The 26959-nt window shown below is 41.5% G+C and overlaps 2 protein-coding genes across 3 annotated transcripts in view; both read right to left on the bottom strand.

Annotated features, from left to right (window-relative positions):
- Positions 1 to 22755, bottom strand: part of PLA2G4B (phospholipase A2 group IVB) — a 54364-nt gene extending 31609 nt beyond the window's left edge. Inside the window, exons 1-3 of one of the 2 annotated variants that reach the window (XM_036383584.2) lie at positions 21494 to 22755; positions 17005 to 17115; positions 13633 to 13805 (exon numbers count right to left, since the gene is read on the bottom strand). The gene's annotated coding sequence lies outside the window, so the exon portion shown is untranslated. The remainder of the gene's footprint in view (positions 1 to 13632; positions 13806 to 17004; positions 17116 to 21493) is intronic. The other variant, XM_036383586.2, reaches the window with a different exon arrangement.
- LOC118686964 (acyl-coenzyme A thioesterase 1-like) lies at positions 20631 to 26596 on the bottom strand. Its single transcript, XM_036383587.1, has 3 exons — positions 25913 to 26596; positions 24390 to 24592; positions 20631 to 23366 (listed from the first exon to the last, which is right to left on the bottom strand). Exons 1-3 carry the CDS (start codon positions 26364 to 26366, stop codon positions 22764 to 22766), a joined length of 1260 nt encoding a protein of 419 aa, XP_036239480.1. The 5' UTR covers positions 26367 to 26596; the 3' UTR covers positions 20631 to 22763.
- Between the last annotated feature and the right edge of the window lie 363 nt (positions 26597 to 26959).

Below are 26959 nucleotides of genomic sequence, written 5' to 3'. Positions count from 1 at the left end.
AAACTGACACCAGTTAAAATCAGTTTTAGGCAGATGCTCCTGGGCTTCTGCAAGTGACAACCAACCACTCCAATTAACATTTTGCAGACTCTGCTTTGGAAAGTAGCACTGTGCTCACCACCAGGGAGGACTAGATGTACTAGGTTGAAATCTTTGAAATACTAAGAAGAAAAATATCTCAAATAAAGATCTGGTGTTTACATGCAGTATATCAAAGGGCAGTAACAAAGCTCACAGAAAAATCAACCAAAACTCATTTGAAAGCAATGTGGAGTTCAGAGCAATTAACTGTGCAAGCCTGCAGGACTCCTGCAGTAACACTGCTTTAACAGCCTCACTTGGGCATTTTTATAGGACCAGTTAAGACTGCAGTGCATACACTCATCTTTCTTCCATGAACACAGGAGTCTGTAACATCCCATTTCCAAAGACAAGGAAAAAGCAGAGAATAAAGGAAAAGAGCACTATTCAGAGAGGAGTCTTGGTTTTCCACTTTTGAACTGCTGTTGCAGCTTTGATCAGACAGTCTGCTGCTATAGTGAACTGAGAGACCAAAGTAGTACATTGACAAATTTACCTCCTAAACAGAAGGCAAGTGGAAAACCAGCCAGAGAACAATGAACTCCACTCAAAGAGTGGTATGTCTGCCTGGAAATAGAGCAACGTATTAAAACAAAACAGCTGTTTTAATGCAGGGAGGCCCATGTCTTAATGGAACAGGAAAGAAGAAAAAAAAGCTCCCAAAATGCTTTCAATCAAGGTGCAAAAGTTATTTTGGAGAGCTATGGAACTAATTTTTCCAATAACCCCTCCAAGAACTTAATGTTTCCAGTAAATCAGCATGGCCAAAATACATAAAACGTTTTGTGTTTCTTGTCAACAAGCACACTGACAACTACTAAATCCATTTTCTCCCGGACATCAGGAGATGGGCTATGTGATATCAGGGCTTGCTGCAGACATTAAAAATGTACAGCATGTGGAAAGTAAGACAAAGTCAGCTGCGTAAGGAAGGAACAACAAAACCTAAAGGGTAAACCTGAACCAAAGAGGGCACATCAGAATATGTCAGTGAACTAGATAATAACCAGGAAACAACCTCAAGATGGTACAGAAAGTCCTCCCCCTCCCCTTTTTAGAGGGAGGACAGTCATGCCAGGCTTATACTAGTGGAGTTAGGCTCAGAAAATACAATACTGTACCTGCAGCAGCAGATTGTAAAAGACAGTTCAGAAGATTAAGAGAAGAGATATTCTAGAAAGATTTTACTTGTTAATTAGGAGAGTCTCATTCCACATTTGTGACCGAATCTTACTTCTTTTCCAAACTACTATTAAGAAAGTACTTGGAAATAAGCTGGGGTGGGGGAAGAGATAAAAAGACATATCAAATTACAACGAGGTTAAATTGGTTCATACGCTACCTGTTGGCATTTGGATAATGCACACAGGAGACTGTGTGAAACAAAATCAGAATGGAAGGAATGCAAGCCCATGCTGCAAGCTCAGCACGAAAGAAATAAAAGTCAATTAATATAGCATTCAGCTACATACAATTTACCTAGTGGGCTGCTCACTAACTGCCCCTTGCAGGAAGCTACTAAGCTGCCAAAAACCAAGCAGTAGAGTGGCAGCAACTCCAAATGATTGTGAACTGGACTATCCTACTGGTGGCATAAGCTGTAAAGCTAACAGGGACAGAACCTACAAAAGATACAGAAGTTTCACTTAGTGGAGATCATCATTTGCCCCAGCAATGGCCCTGCAAAATTTCAAACTCAGCTTTGGTGTACAAAAACTGCCCTCACTGAGGCACTGTCTTCAGAGTCCTTCCATCCTTGGTCCCAGCAGCTTCGTGAGGAAGGATGGCAGTTACCAGAGCACACTCCTATAAACCTCCCATAACTTTGTTTCAGAAAAGTTTTTCATTCATCCCTTAATTTCATTCATCCCCATTTTAAATAGAAATAAGTGATGGCTCTTTCTAGGGCTAGATGCAGCCACACCACTGAGGAGGTGGAGGTGGAAGACTGCATTTTGAGGAGATGTATTTTTTTGCCAGACACAGACAATGGGAGATAACAGTCACTTTCTTTTTGCCTCATAAGTCAGTCTGTAGCTTGTTCAACTCAGTGACTAGATTAGGAAAATTATATTTATCTAGGAAAAGAAATGTGTATAGTCAAATTCAAACTACATTTTTTTAAATGTTCTCAGAAATTGAGGGAAAAAAGTAATTTTTTCACTAGCTCATCACCAAAAGATTTTTTCCATACTTGTTTTCTTTAACTACTGGAAAAATAATCCAAACAACAACAAAAAGTTTATTAAAGTATATCTCAATTTTTCAATTCAAAATTACCACGTGAAACTAGGAGCTATAAAGCAAGCTTCAGAAATGCCACATTTAAACATGTAAAATTTAATTGTGAAATAAAAGCTAATTTTTCATTGTTTTCCCCTTGCCCCATTCTGAGCAAACAACATAGCCATTCTGAAATTATTTTAGAACTTTAAATACTTTCCAAACAACAATTTTCAGAACCTGCTGTTAATTAGAACAAAACTACAGGTTGTCTATCTGAGCAGCAATCAGGTGATAACATTTGTAAATGAACTGTCCTTCTGGCTATCAACATCCAGCCCTGTTTCAGAAAAGTAAAAGGTGTTATATCCTCTTCCCTATCTCCTGAACCACTGTTATCTTAAACAAAGACTTTATACAGTAAATCCAGTATCACTGGCTCTTTTTCCTGGCCAGAGTAAGGGAGCTACTAATTTCCTTAGGTGCTTTGCAGGTGTGGTTGTAAATATGGCAAGATAGTGATCTTTGCAGCTTCACCACAGGAGGAAGCTGCTTATTACTTACCTGGGGTATCTGAGGACTGCAGTGTTACCTTTCCAAGACACGTCAATGTAGAGCCACACATTGAAACCTACTGTGTTTATGTTTAGAAATTGTTCTTTTATTTTAAACCAAGCGATTGCAGAGCACCTAACTGAAATAATAATTGAGTAAGATATTTCAATGTCATTCCGCTCAAGCCAGTTTCTGAAACCTTTATCTTTAGATCTTATTCAAATAGTCTGACACTGATGTCAGTATAAAATTGCTTGTGCAAAGACCTCAGAAGAGTTAGGTAAGTATTACACTTCACCACTTGGCTGACAGGAACACTTGACTTATGGTTATGGTATTCAGCTTCAAATTATCACAAGAAGGGTTTCCTTCAAGAGGTAGGGTTGCCACTTACCTCTTGTATTTATTTAATAGTCGCTTTTTTAGAATCAAGAGAGTAACTCTTGCTTTCTGTTATTGTTTTTCAGCCTCTATGACTGACTGTTCTTTGGGGCAGGGTCTACTAAGGACATGTTTGCTACTGAAAGTTATTATACTGGGCAAGAGTAATTAAAACACAAAGGTTGCAGTGATTGTTTGACACATACAGCATCATTTCCTTTCTGTTTCTGTCTAATTCTCTTTCAACTCTGTATGTGGGTTTTTCAAGGTCCAACCTTTACCTGAGCACAGCCCTTAGATGTTGGCTGAGAAAGAAATAAAAGATATACAATAATTTATTTCAAATAATACAGAAGTCATTAAGGGTTCAACTAATGCATTCCTACCAGTACCTTATTGTCTCAGAAGACCTTCAAAAATAGCAAGACTAAAACAGTAGCAGGCATCCTCACTGTGCTATTCTGTAGGTTGGTATTGCCAGTGGGTAGGCTTCTTAACTAAAGCTAGCATCAGCCAACCAGCCAAAGCTAGTCCTGGCCTAGGTAATCTGGAAGATTTTAATGAAGTGCAAATGTAAGAAAACCACTGAACCAAGCATAGAGGCAAGGCAAAGAAATATGGAAACAGCCAGTTCAGGGAGAACTGAATGCATTCAAGTTTATCATGACTAGCTCTGGAAATACCTGCAAAGTGCCTTTATAGCAGGCACACTGATCACTAACAAGTGAATGCTGACACAGAGTCCTCGGTAAATATCCAAAAATGTTCAAGTCTTAAAAATACCTAATGGCAAAATTTCATGTTGCAGCAGGAAATCTAAGAGCTAGCTGCTGCTAAAACAGGAGGGTTTACTCCAGTCAACCCCCAAGGTTAGAAAGCCCTGCTCCTACTTCACAGTACTGGCTCTGAACTCCTCTGGCAAAATGCTGAGCTCATTTGAGGGGCTGAAGCAACAGAAAACTACTCTTCTCCTTTTCCTGAGCAATTTCCAGGGCTGCCCTTCTGTAGTGGCATGCAGCCATTACCTCAGCTTGAGCTCAGTAGAGGTAATGTGACCATGGACAAGCAGCATTATCCATGAGAGCTGTCTAAATCATCAGAACTGCAAGGGAAATGAGTATCAGAGGTGGAAAACACATTAGACAATTCAGTGCACATTCCTGCAAGTGGATCATTATGCTCCACTGATCCCACTACCAGAAAGTCACAGGGCTTTTCACCACCTCTCCGTAGGTAGTGTAGGTCTTCTAAGTTTACTGAAAGACTGTCAAATTCAAAAACTGAATTTTTTCCTTTCTTCACTTATGTCCCTTTTTTTAATACAAAAACTCTAGACATCAACCAAGCTATATGAACAATTTATAATAAAATAACCAGAGTTTGACTTAGTCATTAGAGTTATTATGAGCCTTGCAAGCTTATTTACAGCAATTAAAAGCCCTGTGACTCACTTCTGGTGAATTATAACTTCTGACACCAGAAGACAACTTCAGGGGTTCTACAGAGGATTTGAATACAAAAGTTCCTTCAGCATTGATGCTTATCCCTGTAGAAAATATTTCTGATGAGAAAAATTTCTCGCTTAGGTGTGTTTCTATTCTTCCACTCAACTTGTAATATTTCTGTGACAAAAAGAAGTCAAAATTTTCCTAATACAGCAAATAGGAATTTGTCTTGCTGGGAGCACTCTCATCTTAATTCCAGTGGTATGAAAGCAGCTTTCTGACACCTGCTCCGCTTAAGCCAGCAGGGAAGGCAGGCAAGTGTGAGCACAGCCTGGCACTTGAAACACAGTGAGCATCTCAGCTGGTCTCAGGAAAGCTGCTTTAACCTGTGCCAAGGCAGAGTCATCCACAGAGCCTGATATTATCTCTGAATCTCTCTGTGTATGCATATTAGGTCAGGGTTAATTCCTCTGTTTCAGCAGCACATAAAACATGACACTTGCATAACACTGCAATTTTAAATGCTTTTGGTCTAGTAGAAAAAATATTTTTACAGGCACAAATCTTATTTAACCTCTTAACTTATATGATACCTTGGGAATTCTGAAACTCTGAAGATTTTTACAAAGTGCTTCTTGAAACCTGAGAACCTAGAATAGAAAATCATACTAAGGCCAAGAGAAATGTATAGCCTTCAGCATCTCAAGGAACTAGGGTGTTTTTAACTGTAGGCCTCCCACATTCATGGTCTATGTGGCAGGTAAGGCATGACATGGCCAACAATAGCAAAAATTTTTGAGTAGGCCATGAAAAGCATTGAGTCTGTTTAGAGCAGAACATTAAATTAAGCTACCTGCACTGCCTCATTTGGCAGAGGATTCCAGATCAATGTGCCAAAGGCCCAAAATTAGATCTCCTGGCTCTAGCCAGGAAGAGTCTGAGCTGGGGGAGATACAGTCACTCAGAGACTCTAGCTTCCAGGGGCAGAGATCTGATGGAAGACAAGATTTCAGATGATCACCTCTCCCATAAACAGCTCCAGGAAGCTCACCCATAGCCTGCCAACGCAGCAGAGCACAAACCACTGCTGGTGCCCTCCCTGCAACACGCACAATTTGTACTCTGCAACCCTTCTCCACCCAATAGACACATTGCAAAGTGGCAGAGACCCTTGCTTTGTATGATTCAAATCCACTAATTGTTGGTCTTCCCTCCTGTGTAGTTACACACATACTGAATGCATTTGTCAGCCAAGTAGTAGCAAGCAAACTGAACCACAAAAAGGTAAAATGTCCTGCACAAATGTTCCTGCTGGGAACTGGAATGTTCATTCCACAGAGGAAATCATGTTGGCACACCTCCCTAAAAAGATTTCACTCCCATATATAAGAAAGATTTTGAAATATTTCTGGGTTGATGTCTCAGCTGACATGCCAGCTGTTTAGGCTCAGCTGTTTAGGCTCAGCAGCCCCCTGGGCATGCTGGGAGCTTCACAGCTAAGAGATCTAGGAAGATGGAAGCAAAGGAATTGACCAACAGCCTAAGAACATCTAATGGGCATCTCATTCACCTGCTGACCAGCCTAGGGGGTAGCCCCTGGTGAGTGAGAGAAGCCAGCATGTCCTGTCATCACAGAGTGATGGGTAGCCAGAGGAACAGGCCAGGTGGGTCAGCAAGGCATATGAAAGCACGACAGCTTTCCAAGCAGGTTTCCATGAAGCAGGAGAACCAGCCAGCCCAGCAGTACAGAACCCAATCACCATTTTCAAACAGGGAAGGGTTGCATCAGAAAAGTATGATGGGCTCTGCTCATCAGACACCGCTTCCTCACATACGCTGCATCTGGGAATGGCGAGGACCTGACTGCTGATAACACACTGCATATTTCCTCCTCCTCCTCAGGTCTCATACACAAACAGCTGACAACATGGACAGATATGTGGAGCATGGAATGCCTTGTGCAACAACTTGCTTACAGTAAAAAGAGAAGAAAGGAAGTAAGATTTAAAATGGTAATGTACCCCCTGCTCTTTGACCCCATCATAAATCCTTTGTACATCTTAGGCAAGTTAGTGAGAAATTTGTTGTGAAATGGAAGTAGCAACAGCCAGTTCACCTGAGATCACAGAAACTGCTGCAAGCCAAAGGAAAGACAAACAAATATTGGAAAGAAAAAAAAATATTCTGTTGTTGTAGAATACACATTCCATTTATGAACACAAACATTGTATACCGAGAAATTGAGTATATTCCCCATCAAGTGTCTATATTTTGGAAGACATCAGTTTACCCAAGGTCCAGGGAGCACCAAAAGGTCCACTAGTCATGGTGTAGATCAGAAATGTGTCCCACCCTCTGAATTAATGCTTTGAGGTGCTTCTTGTTCCACATTGTTTAACCTTATGTGGCTCTGAATCAAATTAAATGAATGGCTGAATCAAATTAAATGAATGGTTGCATTACATTATTACAGATGCAGCTAAATGCTGTTCACTTGTCCCAAGCAAAACATTCTTCAGCTCTGGGGGGAATAACCTGGAAGCCAAAAAGTTAATTAAGGGTTTCACATGGCACCGGGGACAGTCTGCAAGAAGCAGTGAGCAGGGCACCTTAATTTTCATTCAATATACTCATGTACTAGGTAGTCTCTATTGGTAACTCAAACAGAAGATACTATGGTCTCCATTGCAAAACCAAGAAACCAAGATACTGTAAAACAATTTGATGCTCTCCTAAATAGGAGTAGATATTAACAGCTATTAACAGCCCCTTTCATCCCCATCAATTGAAAGAAGAACTGTAGAGGTGAATACATGCAAGTCCATTTCAGACTCTTATGATAGATATATCTATTTGATATCTTAATTCTAGTTCTGGTCATGATAATTTGAGCTCCACTTCCTTCCTTCTGATATGTGTAGTCACTGCCATTATGTGGTCTGTCTGTGTCAGGACAGGGTTTAATGAAAAACATTCTAACAATGGAGCATCTTGGAGTTTTTATTGCTAGCTGTATAGAGCTCAGCAGAAGTAAAACCCTCATTCCTTACACTCTGTCTCCTGTCCCTCACCACTCCAGATTACTGAGGGGATCTAGTCAAAATTCAGCCAGTCAAAAAACAACCCACAGTAAAATTCAAAGCCATGTCTTTGCTGTTGGAAAAGATGTGCAAAAAGAGTAGGAGACATCTTCCTCATCTGCAGCTTCTGGTAATTCACTAGTAGGTCTTGTGCTTAGACAATTCCAGCTTTTCTGCTATCCATTTAGGAGTTAACATATGCATTTAAAAAGCCAAAAGCTTTGATCTTCTTAGACACTTGCAGACATTCCTCTCAGGAACAGTCTAATTGATATTAATAGGATAATTCACAAGTAAAGTGCCACCTCAGATGCACCAGTAGTTAATGAACTGGAGCACAACCAAACAGACAAAGAAATATACAGAAAACATCAGCCTGTTTCCCCCTCTCTGCTCCCTGAGAAAACCAAATGTATCACATTTTTTCCTAGGTTTAATTATTGTTAAACTCCTGTTCCTCGTATTTTTTCGTATGTGTTGGTGTTTGTGTTGGTGTTCATGCATTCTATTTAGACTACAGATCTTTTTTGGAGCAAGGTCTAAAGCTTTTCTGAGAACTTCTATCACTTTTAACAAATTACTTCTCTCTTGCCTTTTCGCAGTGCCACAGTGCCACAAATGTCAATAAATTCTATTTCTGGTCTTGAAACCTGTGTTAAAGCTAAACTATGTATCTTCCCTCCTACACCTTCCTTTCACATGGTGACCCCTGACTTTTCTCAGCCTCCACATCACATTTCCCCCCCATGTGATAACTAAATTTAAATTAAAACTGGATGATTCTCTTTTAGGTGTAGCTCAATCAAACACGAGGAACTTGATTCAGGCGTTACTGGGAAAAATGCATACATTGGGTAGGTCCAACTAAATATTCATAGGTGGTTTTTGGTTTTAAAATCTTTTTTTTTCCATATTCAATATTTTCCTTATATATCAAACATATTTTAGAAACCTGTATTTTACCTATATCCATAGATAGTGATGGTCTCTGTGCTTCATAAAAAGCTTCAGACAAGCTGCTCCTTATTTCAAAAAGACTCGCTTTTTAATCTAACAGTGTTAGAAACTAACATTGAAATGCCCTTGGCACTGATATACAGTGCACCTCTTCCAAAAATATGGAGTACTAGAGATTCCCAGATAATACCTTGCACAAGACAGCACATAAATGCTTCCTCAGAAGGATCCTTGGTTTCAGGGTCTGAGGTTCATAAAACCACAAAGGAAGGAAACACCCATCCTTCCCCTGTTTCACAGCTTTCTTCCCTGAGCAAACATTTTGAAGGCAGTTCCTGGAGACAAACTGAAGAAGGATTTCCTCAGCCAGTTTCCATTTCTTATTGGTATTCCTATAGCAGAGGTACCAACCCCTCATTTGCATCTCATTTGTGTCAGAGCGTTTCAGTCTTTCCTGTTTATAGTTTATATGCCCTCATGGCAGCAGTGCCATTAGGATAATTATAGTTACGTTAGGACTCCCCTGCACACTACCAGGAGACGCTTTGTGTCTTAGATAATGAGGTCAGCAATTTCCAAGATCTCCAGAACAAGGACAAATTGTTTTGGCAATATGCCCAACTTACTCCCAAGCTTGACCTACCACCTTCCCCTACAGGAGACCCCATCTGCCCTTCTGCATTACTGTTTATACCTTCACCTTTAGGGTCTTCCTCCAGGATGAATCATACCATGTTTTATCCTCTTCAGAAGTTCCAATACTGAAGGCCACACCAGCACAGAGGCAAACGGAAAATTCTTCCAGTTAAGATAACCACAGAAGCAAGGGTGAGGGGGAAATAGAAGAAATCGTAGGCCAAAATCATATCTGAGTAAGTTTTTCTAAATCACCATCAGTGGAACACACTTCTAAGCTGGATTTGCATTACAAGTAGCAAGAGGAAGCACAAAATAATCTGCTATTCACAAATGTACACACAATGGACTCACAAACAGCCTCCCAAGCCCTCCCATTGCACTGTTGCTGCCTCTGCAAGGAACAGGGCATCTCAGCTCCACTGTAACTTGTGAGATCTGACAGTCCAGGTTTTATTTAGCATTTAATCTCAGGTCACATTCAAGGCCAGCTAACACAGCTAATTCCTCAATTCATACCATTGCACTGAAATTCTGAGGCACCTGAATTTTCAGATCACCATGCTTTGTAGACCTAATAATTCTAAGTATGACTTGACTGTGCAATTAAATCGAAGACATGGCTCTCAAAACAGACATATTACAAGCGAATTCCTGGTCCAAACAGAATTGATAGTGAAACTATCACTAAGAAATACACATCTTAAACCAGAGCTGTCACGCTCAGCAGCTCTGCAGAGAGTAAGCTCCATACAAAGCAGAGCAGCTGGCTTAGGGAAAGCATTGCACATTACCTAATGTGCTAACCAGCAAAACAAAGCACCATGCACCCTCCGTGGGTGTTAAGCCACATGTATGCTTCCTATAAAACAATCATCCAACCTACGTGGTCTACCAAGGTGTTAGCACAGGGCCTGCTACCCCAGGCTCACTTGCCACTCACAAAAGAAACAGTGCACCCCAATACTTAGCACTGCATGAGATTTTGCAGCCTTTTGACACACCCTGAGCCAGATATCATCTCCTTGGCTAAGGCTTGTACTGTATCTGTACACAACTGTTGCTCTCACTGTTGCTATAGCTGTACATTATGAAACTCCTCAAATACGCAATACATCAGTTTTTGGCACAGCTCTCTTGAGCAGGTGTGTTGTGCAATGCATTCTTCAGAGCTAGCAGGGATTAAACAGCATTTTGTGGGTCCCAGGAGATGCAGTTTATATTGCTCTGAGCACCATAAGGCCAAGTTTGCTCTATTCAGCAGAGCCAAAGGCTGTTGCAAATTCAGATACACAAAGACAGAAGGAGAAAAGAACTATAACTGAAGTTTAGGACGAGTTCAGCACAGATGAATTTTTAAGTTTCCAACTTGCAACAATTTAAGATAAAGCTTTCTATACAAGCATGTTCCAAAATGCAGACATTTGGAGAAAAGTGTTTCTGGGCTAAAAATGTTCTGACTTATTCCAGGGAAGGTAACGGAAGCTGAGAAACAGATGTTTTGTGTAAAATATCTTCCTAAAGCTGTCCTATGTGACGCTTTTGGGACCTTGTCACTTCTGCTGAAGTGTCTCCTTAGATAATACGACATGGTTGGGATACTTTGAAAACTTGGAATGGCTAGGCTTGAGTGCTAGAGGGTTTGGTGCCTTAAAACACAGTGACACCATGTGGCAAATAGCTCAAAATGGAAACAACGCGCTGATGGAAAGGGCAGTGTACCATTTTCTCATTTTGGCTTTATTGAATTTGTCTTAGGCATGCTTGAAACTATATTAACTACTGAGAGCAAACTAGTAGTTTGCTCATCTGGACAGGTAAACAAAGCCAAAGCAAATGATCAGTTTGGATTTCAGCATATGTTCAGAAGTCTCAAGTTTGCAAAATTGTCCAGTAAAACCTATGTCTAAATTCCGCAAGTAAATACCCATAAGAACAGTTTGCACATATGTCAAAACATCATATTCACTTGGCAGATGCAAGCTACTTGTAGAACTATGATTCAACATTCTCAAAAAAGTGCATCTGGAAGTTGCACCTAAATATCCATGGTTTAATTCTGCAGTAGTATCACAAAACTTGCAATTAATTTTGAGAATGGAGATATATTTGCCTTGCTCTCATGGCTTGTTTTTCTTCCAAATAGATACAGTCACCCCCACTTATCTTTACAGATATTTCTGCACTAAGTATTTAAAGCCACAAGTGGGAATATTCCTGCTAGGAATGTTCTCAGTAGGTTTGTTATCACTCTGCATTATATAATATGATGACTGATGTGATGAATGATCTCTCCCTAGCACAGTCCTTTTTTCCATATGAGGTGCTGCATATTGGAAAGGTTCAGCTCACAACAAATGGTTCGAATGGGCAGATCTCTTTGAAAGACAGACACACACAGAGGCAGGCAAAGAAGCAGATGAAAACTGAATACAGAATACCCCTCAAACAGAAGGAGAAAAATATATTAATTAGCTCTTCACAGGGAATATATTCACTCAGTAGTACTAATGCTCATTAAGAAATGTGTATTTTGAGGCAGCATTCAGAGCACCTTGCTCTCAAGGGCAGAGAGGAAGTGAAAATACAACAGTATGACTCCCAGTTGCACAGGCTTTGCAAAGTCAGTGTGCTATCAATGTTGTCTTTTTTGCTGATTAATTAGATTAAATGCTGGTGTCATTTTTTCTATTCCATACTGAATTCCTGGTGAGCAATTTATGTCAAAGCTATCACAGTGCATCTGAATGTAAATGAAATAGGTTAGTTTGAAAGGTGTTCTCAAAGGATTTTCACCTACATATATAATAGTTTCACCTATATACATAGCAGTTAGAGCCTAGGAAGCACCAGCTAATTAGATACAGGACTTTGACTGTTCAAAACAGGAATTTGAGCTGAGGAAGATTACTGGCCTGACCCTTCAAATTTTGTCACCCTGACTGGTGAGATTATGCCGCCATCTTGTGACCTGTAAATTTTACTCAGCCGCAGGTGACAGACTTTTTCCCCTAGACTGGGAGGACAGAGTACAGGATCTCCCTGGTACAGAGGTGCAGTAATGATGCTTTGAGCAGCCGAGCCTTCTTTTATATTCACACCCACATTGTCTCTGCTTAGCTTTCTTATCTGTCTCCCATGGACTGCACCCTTCAATGTCAGCATGGTTGCTAAAGGAAGTGCTGTCCATGGACAGGCCAGAGTAGAGGTGACCCTACAGAGGGGATGAAGCCCACAGTTTAAAGGACTAGAGGTTTGTAATAAAAGCTAAAGAACCTCTCTCTGCTGCCAAGATAATCATATGTCCTGGAAAGCAAAGCACACATTTAGCCAGCAGCTGAGAATTACAGTACACTCTGAAAAAAAATTTAAAAATATACATTCTGTAATATCCCATTACAGCTGGGAAGCATTATTATAAATTATTACATAGTTTTATGTATTGAGGATAAAATTTTCCTCTCCATCTTCTCGAGTGTAAAGTTTGTATATTTATGGTAACATTTTTCTTCCTTGAAAAAAACAGTGTTACAATTCACTGTATTCTGAATCTAAATAGGGTTGTTCCATCTGGCCACATTAAATAAAATGGCTGTATGTCAAATGGATATGCTGTTCCCTGAACAATACAGGCTTCAGCTGTGCAATGACTGCTTACCCAGCATTTTGAAATACCTGTAAAAAGGTTAGTGTGGCTGCAATCACATTGAAAGGCAAGCTGGGATCCCGTCTCCTAGTGACGCCTCGTTCTTTCCTTATACCCCAACCACATGTGCCTCCATCAGTGTATACTCCCACAGCACTTTTGAACTGAAGACACAAAATCAAGTCTTGAACTGCTGGCAATACGAAATGCATGGCAAGGCAGGAGCAGGCACATACCAGGAACAAGCAGGTTTGAGGGCTCTGAGCCAGCAAGGCAGCTGCTCTGAGCTCAGATACATTTTGGGAGAGCCCATAGACAGCATGCACAGCTAAAAGGTTCCCTCTACACCTCTATCTGGAGACAAACCATCAGTCTTTCCTCTCTACCAAAGCCTCAACCACCATTACACACCCAAATCATATTTCCTTTCAAATTTTTGCTTGCCAAAGGAAACCAAAGCATCCTGCACTCAGTTTCTGATCAGAGTTTCCAGGACATACTGTATTTTCTTCAGGATATGGCATAGCAGAACAAGAGCTCCCAACTAGCTACTGAAGGTTATGTTTACCCATACAGTCAATCATGATTCTAGAATATGGAAAGAGGAAAAATGAACCTCTATACTCACCCAGCATCCATTTCTGTAACATGTTGATCACTTTGTCACCAATCTAATACTTGCAGATGTGTAAAATCCCACTGATAACAATCTGAGGTCCTTCAGGATATGTGCTATTTTTTCTCATAGTAATCTCATGGTCAAAAGTCCTGGCGACAGTGTTCAGGACGCCACCTAGTGAGCTAAAACAAGAAGTGTTTAGAGCAGAGAGAGAGTGCTGAAGAGATCCTTCCTTTCTTCTGACAGGGGTAGAAGACCAGCTTAAGACAGCAGAAGGTATTCCACTGTCAGAAAACCTTTACAAATCCAGACCATGTTCAGGGATTGCTGATGTTTTTAGTCCTATGGCAGTAAGTCAAGGATACATTGGAAATCCATGGCTGGCAAGGATATATCCTTTTTCTCTTGCAAACTTAATCTACATACAGAAATGTACAACCACATATTAGTGAAAGAGGTAATATTTCCCTATAGAAATCCTTGTCATATCAGCATTTGCATCTCCATATTCTTAAAGCCCAATTCCAGACATATCAGATATTTTATTTTATTTCATTTTTAGATATAATCCACCTCTGCAACAAGAGTTTGTGCTGGGTCTGCCATTTCTTCCTCATTTCACAATGAAGGCTCAAGAGCTACCAGAAGCATTGAGCAAGCCCTTCTGCCCTGAAGCAAATACAATCTTTATAATCTCCTCTCTCTTGCAGTAATATATCAGGCTCTTCCTTTTCTGATACAGTCTGCTCCCAGAATGGATTCAGGTTGCAGCAGCAGTCCAAATAGTCAGTGGATTAACAGAGGAATAAAGTCCATATCAGTGCTAAGTATGTTGTCGTTTGAAACGTTACTAATCACACAAAAACCTGAGATCTGATCATTAATAAATTTCCTTTCAACATACCTCATCACAACAATCTGACCATCTGTATTACAAGAGATACAGAATTCATTTTGCAAAGTTTGTTGAGAATAAGAACTCAACATAAGGCTGGAATTCTTCTAAAGAGAGACAAGAGGAAAGAAAGAAAGAAAAGCAGAATTCAGGAAACCTAATGGAGGAAAACAAACTAAAATAGGTGGAGAATAAAACAAAGGATCAGGAAGCGATAAACTGCAGAAGCTCAGACCTCTGGTAGTCTGGGGGCAACTGCAGAAGAGAATTTTGGTTTGGTCTGTGGCTCTTGCCTGAAAGTAGGTACCTGCTATGCCTGCTGTTTCTATGGTACTGGCAGAAGACAGAGCTGAGGCTGCTGCTACCACTTTCAGAGGCATAAAAATATTGAAAACATCCTTAGATATGCTTTCAGTTTTCACACCTCTTCAATGAAAATCTAAAACCCTTCAAGAAAAATCTTGCAAAGATAAAAGTATTCCTGACTGTCTCCACGTGGAATCTCGCACTGGAGAATTGGGGACCACAGGAGGAGAAACCATCATTACCATCCACAAACACTCCTCTGCTCCCAGAAGAGCTGTATTTCACACACTAAGTAACATTCTGTCTAGAATGTCCTGGACTCTGGGATTTGTACATGTGGTGACCCTCAGAAAAATCACTCTGTTTTTTGGGTGTAGCAGGAGGCTCTGTCCTCCAGGAACACCACCTCATGAGGAGAATTCTGCACTGTTCTACAGACAGAGTAGCAGGAAAGCAGCTGAGACATGCACAGGCACTGCTCAAGTAACAACCCTATGTGCACTGATTTACCCTGAACAGACTGCTGAGAGGCCACAAAAGCAATGTGTTTTACTACGTGAGCACTACATGAAATGACCCTGTTGTCAAACCTGGCTAGGAGCTGGAAGAGCTGCAGAGTATACACAGGATTTATGAGACTAACCTCTGGATTCCCCCAGAGCCCAGGAAATTGCATTCCTTTCAGATCTGGACTGATGTTCATTAATAATGCAAAATTATGTTCTTCTGCAGGGAGAAGAAAAGCAAAGCAAAAGCACTGGAAAGCCAAATAGCCTTAGGTTGGGGAACTGAGAGGAATGAAGAAGGATAACAACAGTCTTAAAAACTTCTACTCTCCTCTCCACCCAGCTGAAGGGAGAACCTGCACATGCCAAGTACTGGGAGCAAATTACTTAAAAAGTCAAAGCTATCTTTCTTAAACGTGTGATTTTGAAAGGCAGAGAGGTATTACCTGCCTCAGCCCATCATCATCCTCTGTGTGGTGTCTGTTATAAGGCTAATAAGGCAGACAGAAATTATAAAAATACCAGAAAGCAAATGGAACAAGCAGCAAATGAAGCAGAGAGAGAAGACAGCTCTGGCCTGAGTATGACTGAACTCTCACTGGGTGGTAACTATTAGGCACCAGTATTTTCTCAGGCCATGTAAGGAGATGAATGGGTTTGGCTTTTTCCAAGCAGTTCTTCTGCTAGTGGACAGTATTTTTTAGGCTATACAAAACACACCTTAGTAGCCAGAGACAACTGGAAAAAAAAGAGAGAAAGGTTATGTTTATATCTGCTCTTCCTCCCTCCTCTTTTGGGCACAGTGTTCCAGATGAATCAAGGGAGACACAGACAAGGCACAGCTTAAGCCATATATCCTAAGGAAGTTAATTACCAAATGACTAATTTTGCTTTCTATTATGTGAAAGGTAACTCTTGGTAAAATAAAGCTCCCATCTCATGAGAAAAACAACAGTACTTCAAAACCTATTGGTCTAATGAGGAATAAAATTTAAGCCTTTTTCCTGAACCCACCATAAGCACTAATGTACCAATAAACAGCAACCTGCTGACCAGAACACAAATCTGGGAAATGGGAGAACCTTCTCAGGCAAAGCCAAAGCATGAGCTTCAGCCTTTTAAACCCCATGGAGAACCCCAGCTTTTAGGTTAATGGTTATTTCAAGGAGACTTTTACCATTAGTCCCTAAGAGCATAAAACAGAGTTACTCAACTAAATGCTAATCTCCCCAGTGGGAGAAAACCTATTTCTTACATCAGAACTCTCTAGCAATTAGAGAACAAAAAACTACATTATTTGCAAGTCTGATGAGTGACTGGAAAATCTGAATGGAATCAACAAGAGTTAAAATAAATAAAATTTGTTCCTCTGTTTCTACATTGACCTCAACATGAAGGAGCTTGAGAAAATATCTATAACTTGTCACTAGAGCTACAGTAATGGAAAGTATTTATTACCTCTCCATAAAAGCATTCGTTCTCAATGACAGTAAGTGTACTAATAATGACTGATTGCAAAACCCCTTAGTTGAGAAAGCAAACAAAATACAGATTTCAGTGACTTGTTTGCAAGTAGATCCTGTGTCCTGTGTTAGGATTCACCCTGTGGCTGAGTAATGGGCACTGTGCAGAGCCCTGGAATCCTGGAGCAGGCAGGGTTCACTATACACTCACCTCTGGCACTGCACAGTGAAACCATCTGATTTGTGGACATGAGCCATGGTACTTTCACTTGTACATGTCTGTCTTCTGCCAGAGGGAGATTTCTGCTGGAGAACCTACATTCTACAGAGAAAAAAAAGAGGACAAAAAAAAAAATGAAAACCCCCAAGTTATTACAAAACAGAAAACAGAATTTTTAAATCATATAATATCTCTACTTGGAAGTGACCCGTAATCTTTTGGTTTTCCTTTGCTTTTCACTCCCCATTCCTCACTTCCTTTCCAACAGACATTTATATATGCCCACACACTCACATACTTCCCTTGATGAGGGGGAGAAATTTAACAACTGATACTCCTTGAATGCACACTAACTTTCTTTTCTTTGTATGCATAATTTATGTACAATTTATACCTCTATTTTGGTTAATTTTTTATTTGTCTAGCTGGGTTACAATTTTGATTTTGGGTGCCCTGGAAGTGGAATGGCCTGGTTCATGGTCAGTGGGACAGAAGCGAAACTGTTAAAGATAGGGGGAAAAAAAGGAAGCAGACATTATATCCTCAGGTGAGGGAAGGCAGCCACAGAAAGAACAAGATTCCCCAGAAAGCTTCAAAGAGCAGAAGTGCCCCAGCACAGTGCTGATCTAAATGGAGCCTAGGAGGTCTCAGCTTTACAGGGAGTGGTATACAGACTGCCATGGAAGCAGTAAGTGCTGAGCTCTTTAGTGATTTGATGATATTTCCACCAAAAAGTACAGACCACTGACCTCCTTTTCTTCCACTACAACAGTAGTGATGTCATTAGTTATCAAAGTAGTTTTCTTGTGTCAAGATGACATATCTCTGATCTGAAATAACCCAGAGATGGGAGAATGGCTGGAGTCAGAGCAGTGTGCAGCCAAAAATAATCCATTTTGAGCTAGTGCTGGATGTTTGAGGATGTCAGAATGACACTGTCCAGGGACAGACTCGTGTAGATAGCACAGGATTCTTGATTCAAAACTACCTTGCTGAATTCATAGCATATTAAAATGATAGCAGGGTATTAGAACTTCCTCTTCTAGATGAAAGCAGAGATAAACACATGCTCTGTTCCTATCCAGGACATTTCCTTTGAACTATCTATCCAGCTTATCTCTTATCTGACATCCATATTTCACAATTTTCTCACTACTGCCAAATAGCTCACTGCTTCAGGACCAGATCCACTGCAAACAGGGGCAGCACACAATGAGCCACCAAGCACTCACTTCACTGGATACAGAAATGGATTCATGATTTACAATCAGCTGGACTAGTTGTTACAGACATAACTAAAAACTGTACTAGTTTCTTACTTATCTTGGCACGGTATGGCTCACCCCTGCTTCTCCTGATAACCCCATACATGTTCCTGCTGTTTCCTTCTTTGATGCAGCAGAATATTTTAATCTCCTTTTTGTTCTGTTTTGTTTTCCACAGGATTACCTCTTAGATCACTAACCAGAAAAAATGCATGACTGTCCCTCTGGGCAGCAAGAGTTTTTAAGTACTCTTTTAAGAGTTAAAAAAATGTAAAACCACACCTTTTACTGAAGTGATTTTAATGTAAACATACCTTCCCAGTCTAAACACAAAATATTGAAAGTTCAGCAGCTTAGGTAATTGAAAAGATACAATCCTAAAGAAATAGAATGTAACTTATTTACTAATTTTTCTCTAAGTACTATCCAGAGTCAGGTACAGACATTTTTAGGTTTTGTGCAAATTTTGCACAGATAATTTTTTAAGACTCAGAATTTCTAATTTTTGTCCTCAACAATGAAAAATAGCAGGGATATATCACAGTAAATGCTGCAAGGAGCACTAGTTCATTGGAAATATTAATCTTTCTGCTTCCCAAACTTAAACAAAGAATCACTTTCTCTGTGCTTAATACTACATTTGGATCAGATTCCATTCCAGACTCCATTTCTGAATAATATGTACATAGCACTAAAAAGTGCAGCATAGTAGGGTTTTTTTAATGAAATGGTAGAATTATAATTTTTTTAGCAAAATATAGAAAAAAAAAATTACTATTTGTATTTTGTCATTAAACACTGGTCTTATCTTTCAGCTTGATAACAAATCATCTAGTAATGTATTACAGAACTAAGCTTTGAATTTAAAAAAAAAAAACTATATCTTTAGACTTTCAAATACACACAGGGAATATAAACCAGAAATGGAGAAAAGTGACTCCTAAATTACACCACACAACATATATTCTCATCTTTCATTTCATTCCTGTTCTGTGGCCATGAAACCTCACTTGCAGAAGCCACCCAGAGACACTGCTTCACCTGAAGAAGCTCAAGGCTTAGAGAAGCACATTTGCATTGAAATCCCTTTGCTCAGCATAATCCTTATTAAAATTCCATTGAAGCCTCAAATACCCACTACTTCTGCAGAGACAGCCACTTTCTCAAAGATGTTTCACCTCCTCTGCACCTGTGGTTCACTTTTTGCTAATAAAGGCCTTTTTTCTACTTTCATTCTGCAGTTTCCTTCAAATTATACTGTATATGTATCAAAATGCTTCAGGGTCAGTCTTCAATGCAAAGATGGAAAATCTTAAGAATGTATTGGGCAAATCAGCACTCTCCATTGTTGCCTGAATCCATGACAGCTGGGGAAATCATCCTACCCTAAAAAAGCATTGCAAGACATACTGTTCTCTTATAGTAAACTTGTTCATAGCAGCTTATATGTGGGGATATTCTCAATTCTTAAGAGGCTTGTCACAAGCTTTTCTTATTCTCAAAATAGAAATGTAGTGCAGAGCTAAACAGTGGGTGACTAAGAATAAAGACAAGATCCTTCAGTTCAAGCTAGTCCTTTGATACTCTATTTTATCTGAAGCACTTTTCAATTAAGCAGATTACAAGAACAGAGTTTCCCCTCCAACTTCTATTAGATTTATCAGTTGTGCTTGGCAGAGGATCTCTTGCAGCTAAAGGTCCATTATCTTTAATTAAATAATAACTTTCACATTGTTCTTGAATAATGTTGTCTGTATTCAGCAGGCCTGGAGAGACTATATGAAGAACTTTGACTCAACAGCCTGCAATTAGTAGATTATTGTCTTGAAAAAACCTGTGATCTTAGCCCTACTGGTCTAAACCATCTCTTCAGCAGAAGAAACATTAAGCAGTCGAAATCTTCAGCAAAGTGCTGAAGAACATTCTTAAGAACAGGCAGAAGTGTGTTACTGAAATTAAGCCATTTCCAGTTATTTTGTATTAGTCTGACATCAGTTTCCAGTTTCTGTTTCCTGAAAATAAGTTTCAATTTTGAGTTTAATTTTAAAAGTATTCTCAATGCAACTGAGTCGCCTTGAATATTTTCCTGTACGTGGCACAGAGATGCTCAGCTACATCAGCTTTTTCAGTCTTTCTTGTCAGATGTCATCCAAATGATAAAGGGCTCTTAAGTGGGTAGCAAAGCTGTCATTCCAGAGCAACAAAAGAAAGAGGTCCTATGTGCTGTTGTCATCAATTGAGTCACCAGTCAGCTCCCTTCGTCCTCTACTTTGAACACTGTTTTCCAAGAACCTGACTGCCAAATGTGACAACATAAAAACTGGATGAAAGCATCACTGACCACACTGTTGATTTACCGATGGAAAGCATTTTTATTTGGAATGGTAGTTTCCTATAGATAATATATTTTCTCAGAAGGTCACAATTTTGTAAATCAAAGTATAGATGTTTGAACTGCTCATTGAAGGCTGGGAAAGCTAGTTTCCCCTCAGAAGGTATTAAAATAAATGTGAGTTATCCCACAGGCTGGAAACCAACACACTGCTTTGTATAAACCCCACTGTGTTCATTAAAAATAAAATAACTTAATTACTCATACGACAGAGAACCTCACAGCCTAAAGCCCTGAGTCTGAGGAAAATGTGGATCAGCAGCCCAGGGTTTTCTGAATGCTTCAATAACACAGAAAAATTAGGGAAAAGAAAATGTTCCTTACTCAGATGGAACTGCTTAAATGTGTTTGACTTTCCTTGCTGTTACATGTTACTCTGCTGCCAGGTCCCACCCACTCGCTGAACATCTGGAACAATCACAGTCCATGCAGGACATAGGCACACAAGGGCCAAACAGAAATCAAGTAGGGGCAACAGCATAAAACTTGATGGATGACCAGTATGGGTGAGCCGGAGAGAGATGTCCCCACTCTAACTACTCAACACCTTCAGCTACAGGGTACACATCTACCAGTCTGAGGAACAGGGGGTTCAGGAAAACCAGAAGTACCTGAAGGGACAGTCTGTGCTGAATATATTGTATGAGAGAGTCCCCACCCCTCTGAGGCCCAATGTGCTCATTTTGAGTGACCATTGCCTCCCTGAAGCAAGAAAACTAAGGGCATGATTCCTCCCTCAGCAGGATCCAGGCTCCTACAGGGCTTTTGTCTCAGCAGGAACTGGAAACCAGGGACTACACTGTCAAAGGCAAGATTTTTCTACCTCAGTGCAATGCAGAGACTTCTACCTCCTGCTTGCTTCTGCTGCCCGGGTGTGAGTCTTGACTGCTCCAGGAGGGAGAATCTGCTCCACTGGTGCCATTTGATATGTAGCTGCTGTTGGCCACTATCCCACAAATGCACAAGGTAGATTCCAGCCCCACCTTGGCAGGTTTGGACATTGGTAAAGGGTAAGAAAATGCCCATTCTTCCCAGAAGGTGAGGTCAGTCCTCTCTTGAAGAGTGGCATTTCTTAGCTGTCACTGAGCCCACAGCTGTCTGCTATAGTGCAGGACCACTGAGGCAGCCCACCTCACTGGGCTCCTGGGAACTCAGCAGCAGTGGCTTTACTGTTCCCCCCAAAATGGAGACAAACTAACTTTCACCATATGAGAGCAAGTACTTGGCACATCTGTATCACCCCTGTGCAAAACCACAGACTTCATCACTTGTCTTCCCAACAGGAGGTGAGGACTTCTGCTCATGACCTCTTCAATCGAGTGAAGGAACAGCTTGTGGCCACACCAGGATTGTTCCTTAATGTATTGGCAGGTGCACAGATGATTGAAGGCTTCATCCAGATAATCTCAAGCAAACTGTGCAAACACAGATACACTGCACATTGCACTCACTGAGTGGTGCAGCAAAAACTTTACCCTAATATGGAACTTATATGGAGTCAGCAGGAGATACAACCAGGGTAACCTGGGTAAGATTCACTTCTGGGTTTTGAGGTACTAGGAAAAAAAAATATTATTACAGCACTTCAGATTAAGCCAGAAGAGTGCCTCTTCCCTTAGCTGAGATCAGAACTACTGCAACCTTTTTACTACGAAATGGGAGAAAACAATATACCAGGAGGAAAGATGAGTGCAATACAGTGTTGTCCAACAAAATTGCTGTTTATATCTATGTTAGTTAAAGGTGCAAGACTAAACCATTCCATGGATAACTCCTCCTGTAAGAGTATTTCTGCTTATGAAAGGAGATGGTGGCAGATTGAGGGCAAAGATAGCTCAGCACAAATGTGATTTAGATGATGGGATGCTGGGTTGTTTTTAGGCTACAGCACAGATGGTGCCAATCTACTGTGAAGCTGGGGTCAGAAGTCAACTGAAATTCAACTAAAAATGGGAAATTATTTGGGGAATGAAAATAAACAACTATGCAACAGTGGAGTTTAGAGGAAGGCAGTCCAGGAAACTTCTGGTGAGTTTCCAAGATCCAGTGAGTGCTGAAATACCATCCCTGGCCAGCATCTATGACAGTTTCCACTACAGCTTGCTCTTAGGGATGTCTGAGTCCATCAAATGTTGCCAGAAAAAGGCCTGTATCCTGCGCCATGCATCTTCTTGGGCTTTAGCATGCTCTCTCCACTGCCCTCCCCAATGCATCAACATCCCAAGCACCCTGTGGATTGAAACTTTGCACAGAGGCAAGTATGGTGGCTCCAGGAGGTGCCCTGCTCCAGCATAGGAGTAGAACTCCACTTCTCGGCCATGTTGCCGAAGGCGCTGAACAGCATCCTGGCAATAGAGGTCACTTTTCCAGTTCATGTCATCCAGTCCAGACAGGAAGAGGAACTTGGCTAAGGACCGCTCCACAGGTATGCGACAATCCCAAGTTGCTGGGTCCATGTGATCGTCTAAGACACCTGAAAAATCTACTATTCCAGACTCATCACTAATCTTCACCCTCCCCAAGTCATATGGGTGGACAGGAATAGTGAAGCCATCCCCCTTCAGGGGAATAAAGGAATTAAAACTACTTCCAGATATGCTGACAGCTGCCTTGATGCCAGGTAGAAATGTGGCCATGGAAAGGGCTAGATCACCTCCTTTAGACAAGCCCAAAACACCAATGCCAGTATCTTTCACCTGAAACAGAATTATGAAAACAGTAATATTAATTACTCTTTATTTCCTGAGCTGACACAACCTCTCCAGTTCTGCTTTCTCACTCATCCAACTACAGCCACTCATATTTTGCCCCTTCCCTCTCTCTGTTCAGGTTATATTACTCCTTCATCTATCCCTCTCTGCTGAGCCTTCAAAAGAGTGACTACAAATTCTACAGATCCTCAGCATTTCTCTTCCTGTAACACATTTGCCTCCTGGTGACCTGCATAGACGAATTGTCCTTGCTCCCTCCACATCCCAGCTCAGCCTGCTCTCAGTACAGCGTCTTTACTGCTCCTCTCTCCAAGCCACTTTTTCCCAGGTTTACTTGCATTGAATTTCTTCATGCAGTTTCTTCTCCCCTACAGCTGACATAATTTCATAATGTTCATTGCACCTGAGGCTAAGTGAGCCCAATAGCTGTTTAAATCAACTTATTGCTAGTGAAGGCCCTTCACACTGAATTCTAGATGTTTCAGAGCTTTCTGAGGAACAAGACAAAGAAGCAAGGCTGAATTCTGCTCTCACACTGCCTACAATCCTGGTGTCCATGTGATAGAAAGTAAATAACTTTGCAAAACAAATACACATTAAGTAGCATTGCATTAAAAATTTATATGCTACTTGATTTCTCTTGGTCACTTTTGGGTTAAGTATGATGATACATTGCCATAAAATGTCTTTCTTGTCCCACACACTTGTTCAAATACAGCCTCAGCTTCTTAAGATATGTCACACCTCCAATGCTACAACTGTAAAGGATTCTGTTGTTAGAGTGTTTTATTACTGTCCTGCAAAACTTACTCAGAATCAAAAGCCTGTAATATCTCAGAAACAGTAAAAAAAAGCCAATGGATTTTTTTTCCCTTCTAAAATCTTAAAATATGCAAAACTAGTACAAAATTACTGTTTCCTGCTTAAGCAATTTAATATTTCTAGTCTAGGAACCAATTATCAAACTGGAAAATAGTTTTAGGAAGAGCACCATAATTCATCTCTTACCTGCTGCTGCTTACGCAAAAAGTTCACAGCCTCCTCAAAATAGCTCAGTTCAAGGATCTTTGGCATAGCAGGGATGTCTTCAAAGGACATGTAAGCAAGAGCCAGAGTCACAAAGCCTCTGCTAGCCAGGAGACTTGCTCTGTATTCAATAAGACCTCCTCCAGATCCATACAAATCAATAAGTCCAGGGAATGGGCCAGGTCCTGCAATGAAAGGAGGGTGTATACATAACCAAAAGAAAATTCCTCTACATGTTCCTTTTGTGGTGTCTCCTCAGCACACATAAGGACAGCAGATATCAGAAAATCATCCTCTGAAGCTTTCCATGATGGGTGTCATTCTCAGGAACACATAAAATGACTGTAAGGACGTGAATTTGCACATTTCTTTTCTCTTAGGAACTCGTGTTCACATGTTGGACATCCTTCTCTCTTCCTGAATTTGAGCTGGCATTGGCCTACAAGCCCTCAGGCCATTGAGGATCAATGAAGAAACAGTATTACTGCAGGAGTGGCTCTTCCTTAGGCACTATGCTAGCAGGCATGCCATGAAGGGAATACTTGGGTTATGAAATACTGGGGTTATGAAATACTCACAAATGCCAGAACTGACCTGTGCCAATTCAGGCATCAGTAAGATCTGAGTAACTGCCCCTGAACTCCTCAGTTCTCCTGCAGCAATAGGACCTTCCTTTCCTGATGCTGGTCTGCCCATTCTCACAGCCAGATTTCCCTTACAAGATGTGGTGTTGCTGCAGCTGCAAGGGACTGTTTGTTAATTACAGAGCAAGACAGCCATGTTTAAGTGGCATTCAAGGAACAGAAACACTTCAGGCTTAAAGCAGCTTTGCACAGGATCCATTCTCAGCACTGTCTGTGTACAGAGTTGTAAAATATGGCACCTGTTTAATTCAAGACCTTGCTTTTCCCATTTGTCTCCCATCTCCCTAAGTAACCCATGCAGTTCAGCTGCCCAGTCAGGAAGAGACTTCTTTCTTTGGCTTTTCCTTAGCTAGAGACACAGAGAGACAGGTCCAGAACCTGCAGGAAGATCTGTAGGAGCTGCTGAGGGCATTGTTCTTCAGCCTAGGCTGGCTGCAGCCTGAGTCCAGTGCTCCCACATGCCTTGTCATTCTTCACCCCACAGCCAGAGCTGTCACGCATCACAGCTCTGCCAAGGACCGGGGCCTCTTTGTCCTGTCAGCTAAACAGAAAAGCTAAGAAATAAACACGCTGTTTGACAAAGCTCTCGCCGCAAGAGAGGTCAAGACACTCAACTGGAACAACCAGGAGACACCTTGTGTTACCAATGCTGCCCTCTCTGCACCACCATACCCCTGCCCCGCCTGGGCAACACCTGCTCCTGTTTGCTCTGCTGTGATGATCCAGGTACCTGTGCCAGGCACAGGCTGAGAGAAGCGTTAGCTGAGGCTTTGCTCTGGGTTGCCGAGTGCATTCAGGGACCACGGGGCATAATACCTGGTGTCAGACATACCTAGAAAAACAGAATGAAATTAAACTCACCAGGAGGAAGGAAGAGGGTTGCTCTGAGACGACCTTCTCTGACCGAAATCCTCTTCACCCCCTCTCCTAAAAACCATCGTTCGTTGGTGCATTTTCCCAGCAAGTGGCTCGTGTCCCCATGGCCCTCGTACACTTCCAAGTCCACACAGAAAGGGGTCAGGACATTCCTCTTTGCCAGCCGCTTATAGGGTGTTTTGGACCGCAGAGCCCAGAGCAGCCCCATGGGCTCCACTCCCAAATAGCTGCCCCCCAGCGCTGGGGAGCGGCTGAGGTCCAGCTCCCCGCTGCTCCCAGCCCTGTAGAGAGCGTGGGATTGGAAAACTTCCCCGCTCTCGTCCACCAGGCTGGCCCGGAGGGTGACCGCCTGCTGCGGCTGCAGTCCGGCCACACGGATCTGCACGGGCTCATCGAACAGGCACCGGAGGGAAGGCAGGACAGACAGACGCACCGCCATCCCGGCTGGCCGGACTGAGAGCTGTGGCCCTGCCTGGGGCGAGGCTCCGACCGCCTGAACGGCGTGAGACACGAGCCTCAGCAACCTGTCCCTTCTCGGGATTAAAATCTCTGCTCAAAGTCCAGGAGGAATCATCGTGAGCACTTCCTTTACTCGGCCGGCACGGGCTGCTGGGAGCCGTAGTTCAGAGCACGCCTCCCGCCAGACTCTCCGGCTCGGGTGGCACGGTGACACCGGCCGCTTGCACGGGCACAAGCTGTCACTTGTTCTTGGCCAGTGCTTTTATTTTTGATTACAGAGAGAAACTAAATTAAAAACCCCAAAGCAGCAAAAAGAGATATCGAAATTGCTGCGCCCCCCCCAGCTGCAGGAAATCCCAGATTTGGAAGGCTTGGGAGACTTTGCCAGGGAACAGTAAACACAGACAAGCTGCAAAGCCTAAGCAGCATGACATCTTAGTCTCACCACGAAACAAAGCCTGCTCTTGATCCCTCTTGACCTTCCTGCCATTTTTGGACAAGCACCGCAAGTTAAAATGAAACTTTATGCTATAACTATGTTTCTTTTAAAAAGCAAAAGAAACAGAGTCAAAC

Source organism: Molothrus ater, chromosome 6 (genome assembly GCF_012460135.2).
Source record: "Molothrus ater isolate BHLD 08-10-18 breed brown headed cowbird chromosome 6, BPBGC_Mater_1.1, whole genome shotgun sequence".
Lineage (NCBI taxonomy): Eukaryota > Metazoa > Chordata > Aves > Passeriformes > Icteridae > Molothrus > Molothrus ater.
This window is presented reverse-complemented; position numbering and strand designations above follow the sequence as displayed.

Bases quoted from the DNA above. Each gene is read 5' to 3' on its own strand.
- LOC118686964 (XM_036383587.1), bottom strand. From the start codon at position 26,366: ATGGCGGTGCGTCTGTCTGTCCTGCCTTCCCTCCGGTGCCTGTTCGAT. The intron at 24,593-25,912 runs GTGAGTTTAATT...CTTTCATTGCAG, and splicing joins AACCCTCTTCCTTCCTCCTG to GACCTGGCCCATTCCCTGGA. The intron at 23,367-24,389 runs GTAAGAGATGAA...ATTCTGTTTCAG, and splicing joins TTTTGCGTAAGCAGCAGCAG to GTGAAAGATACTGGCATTGG.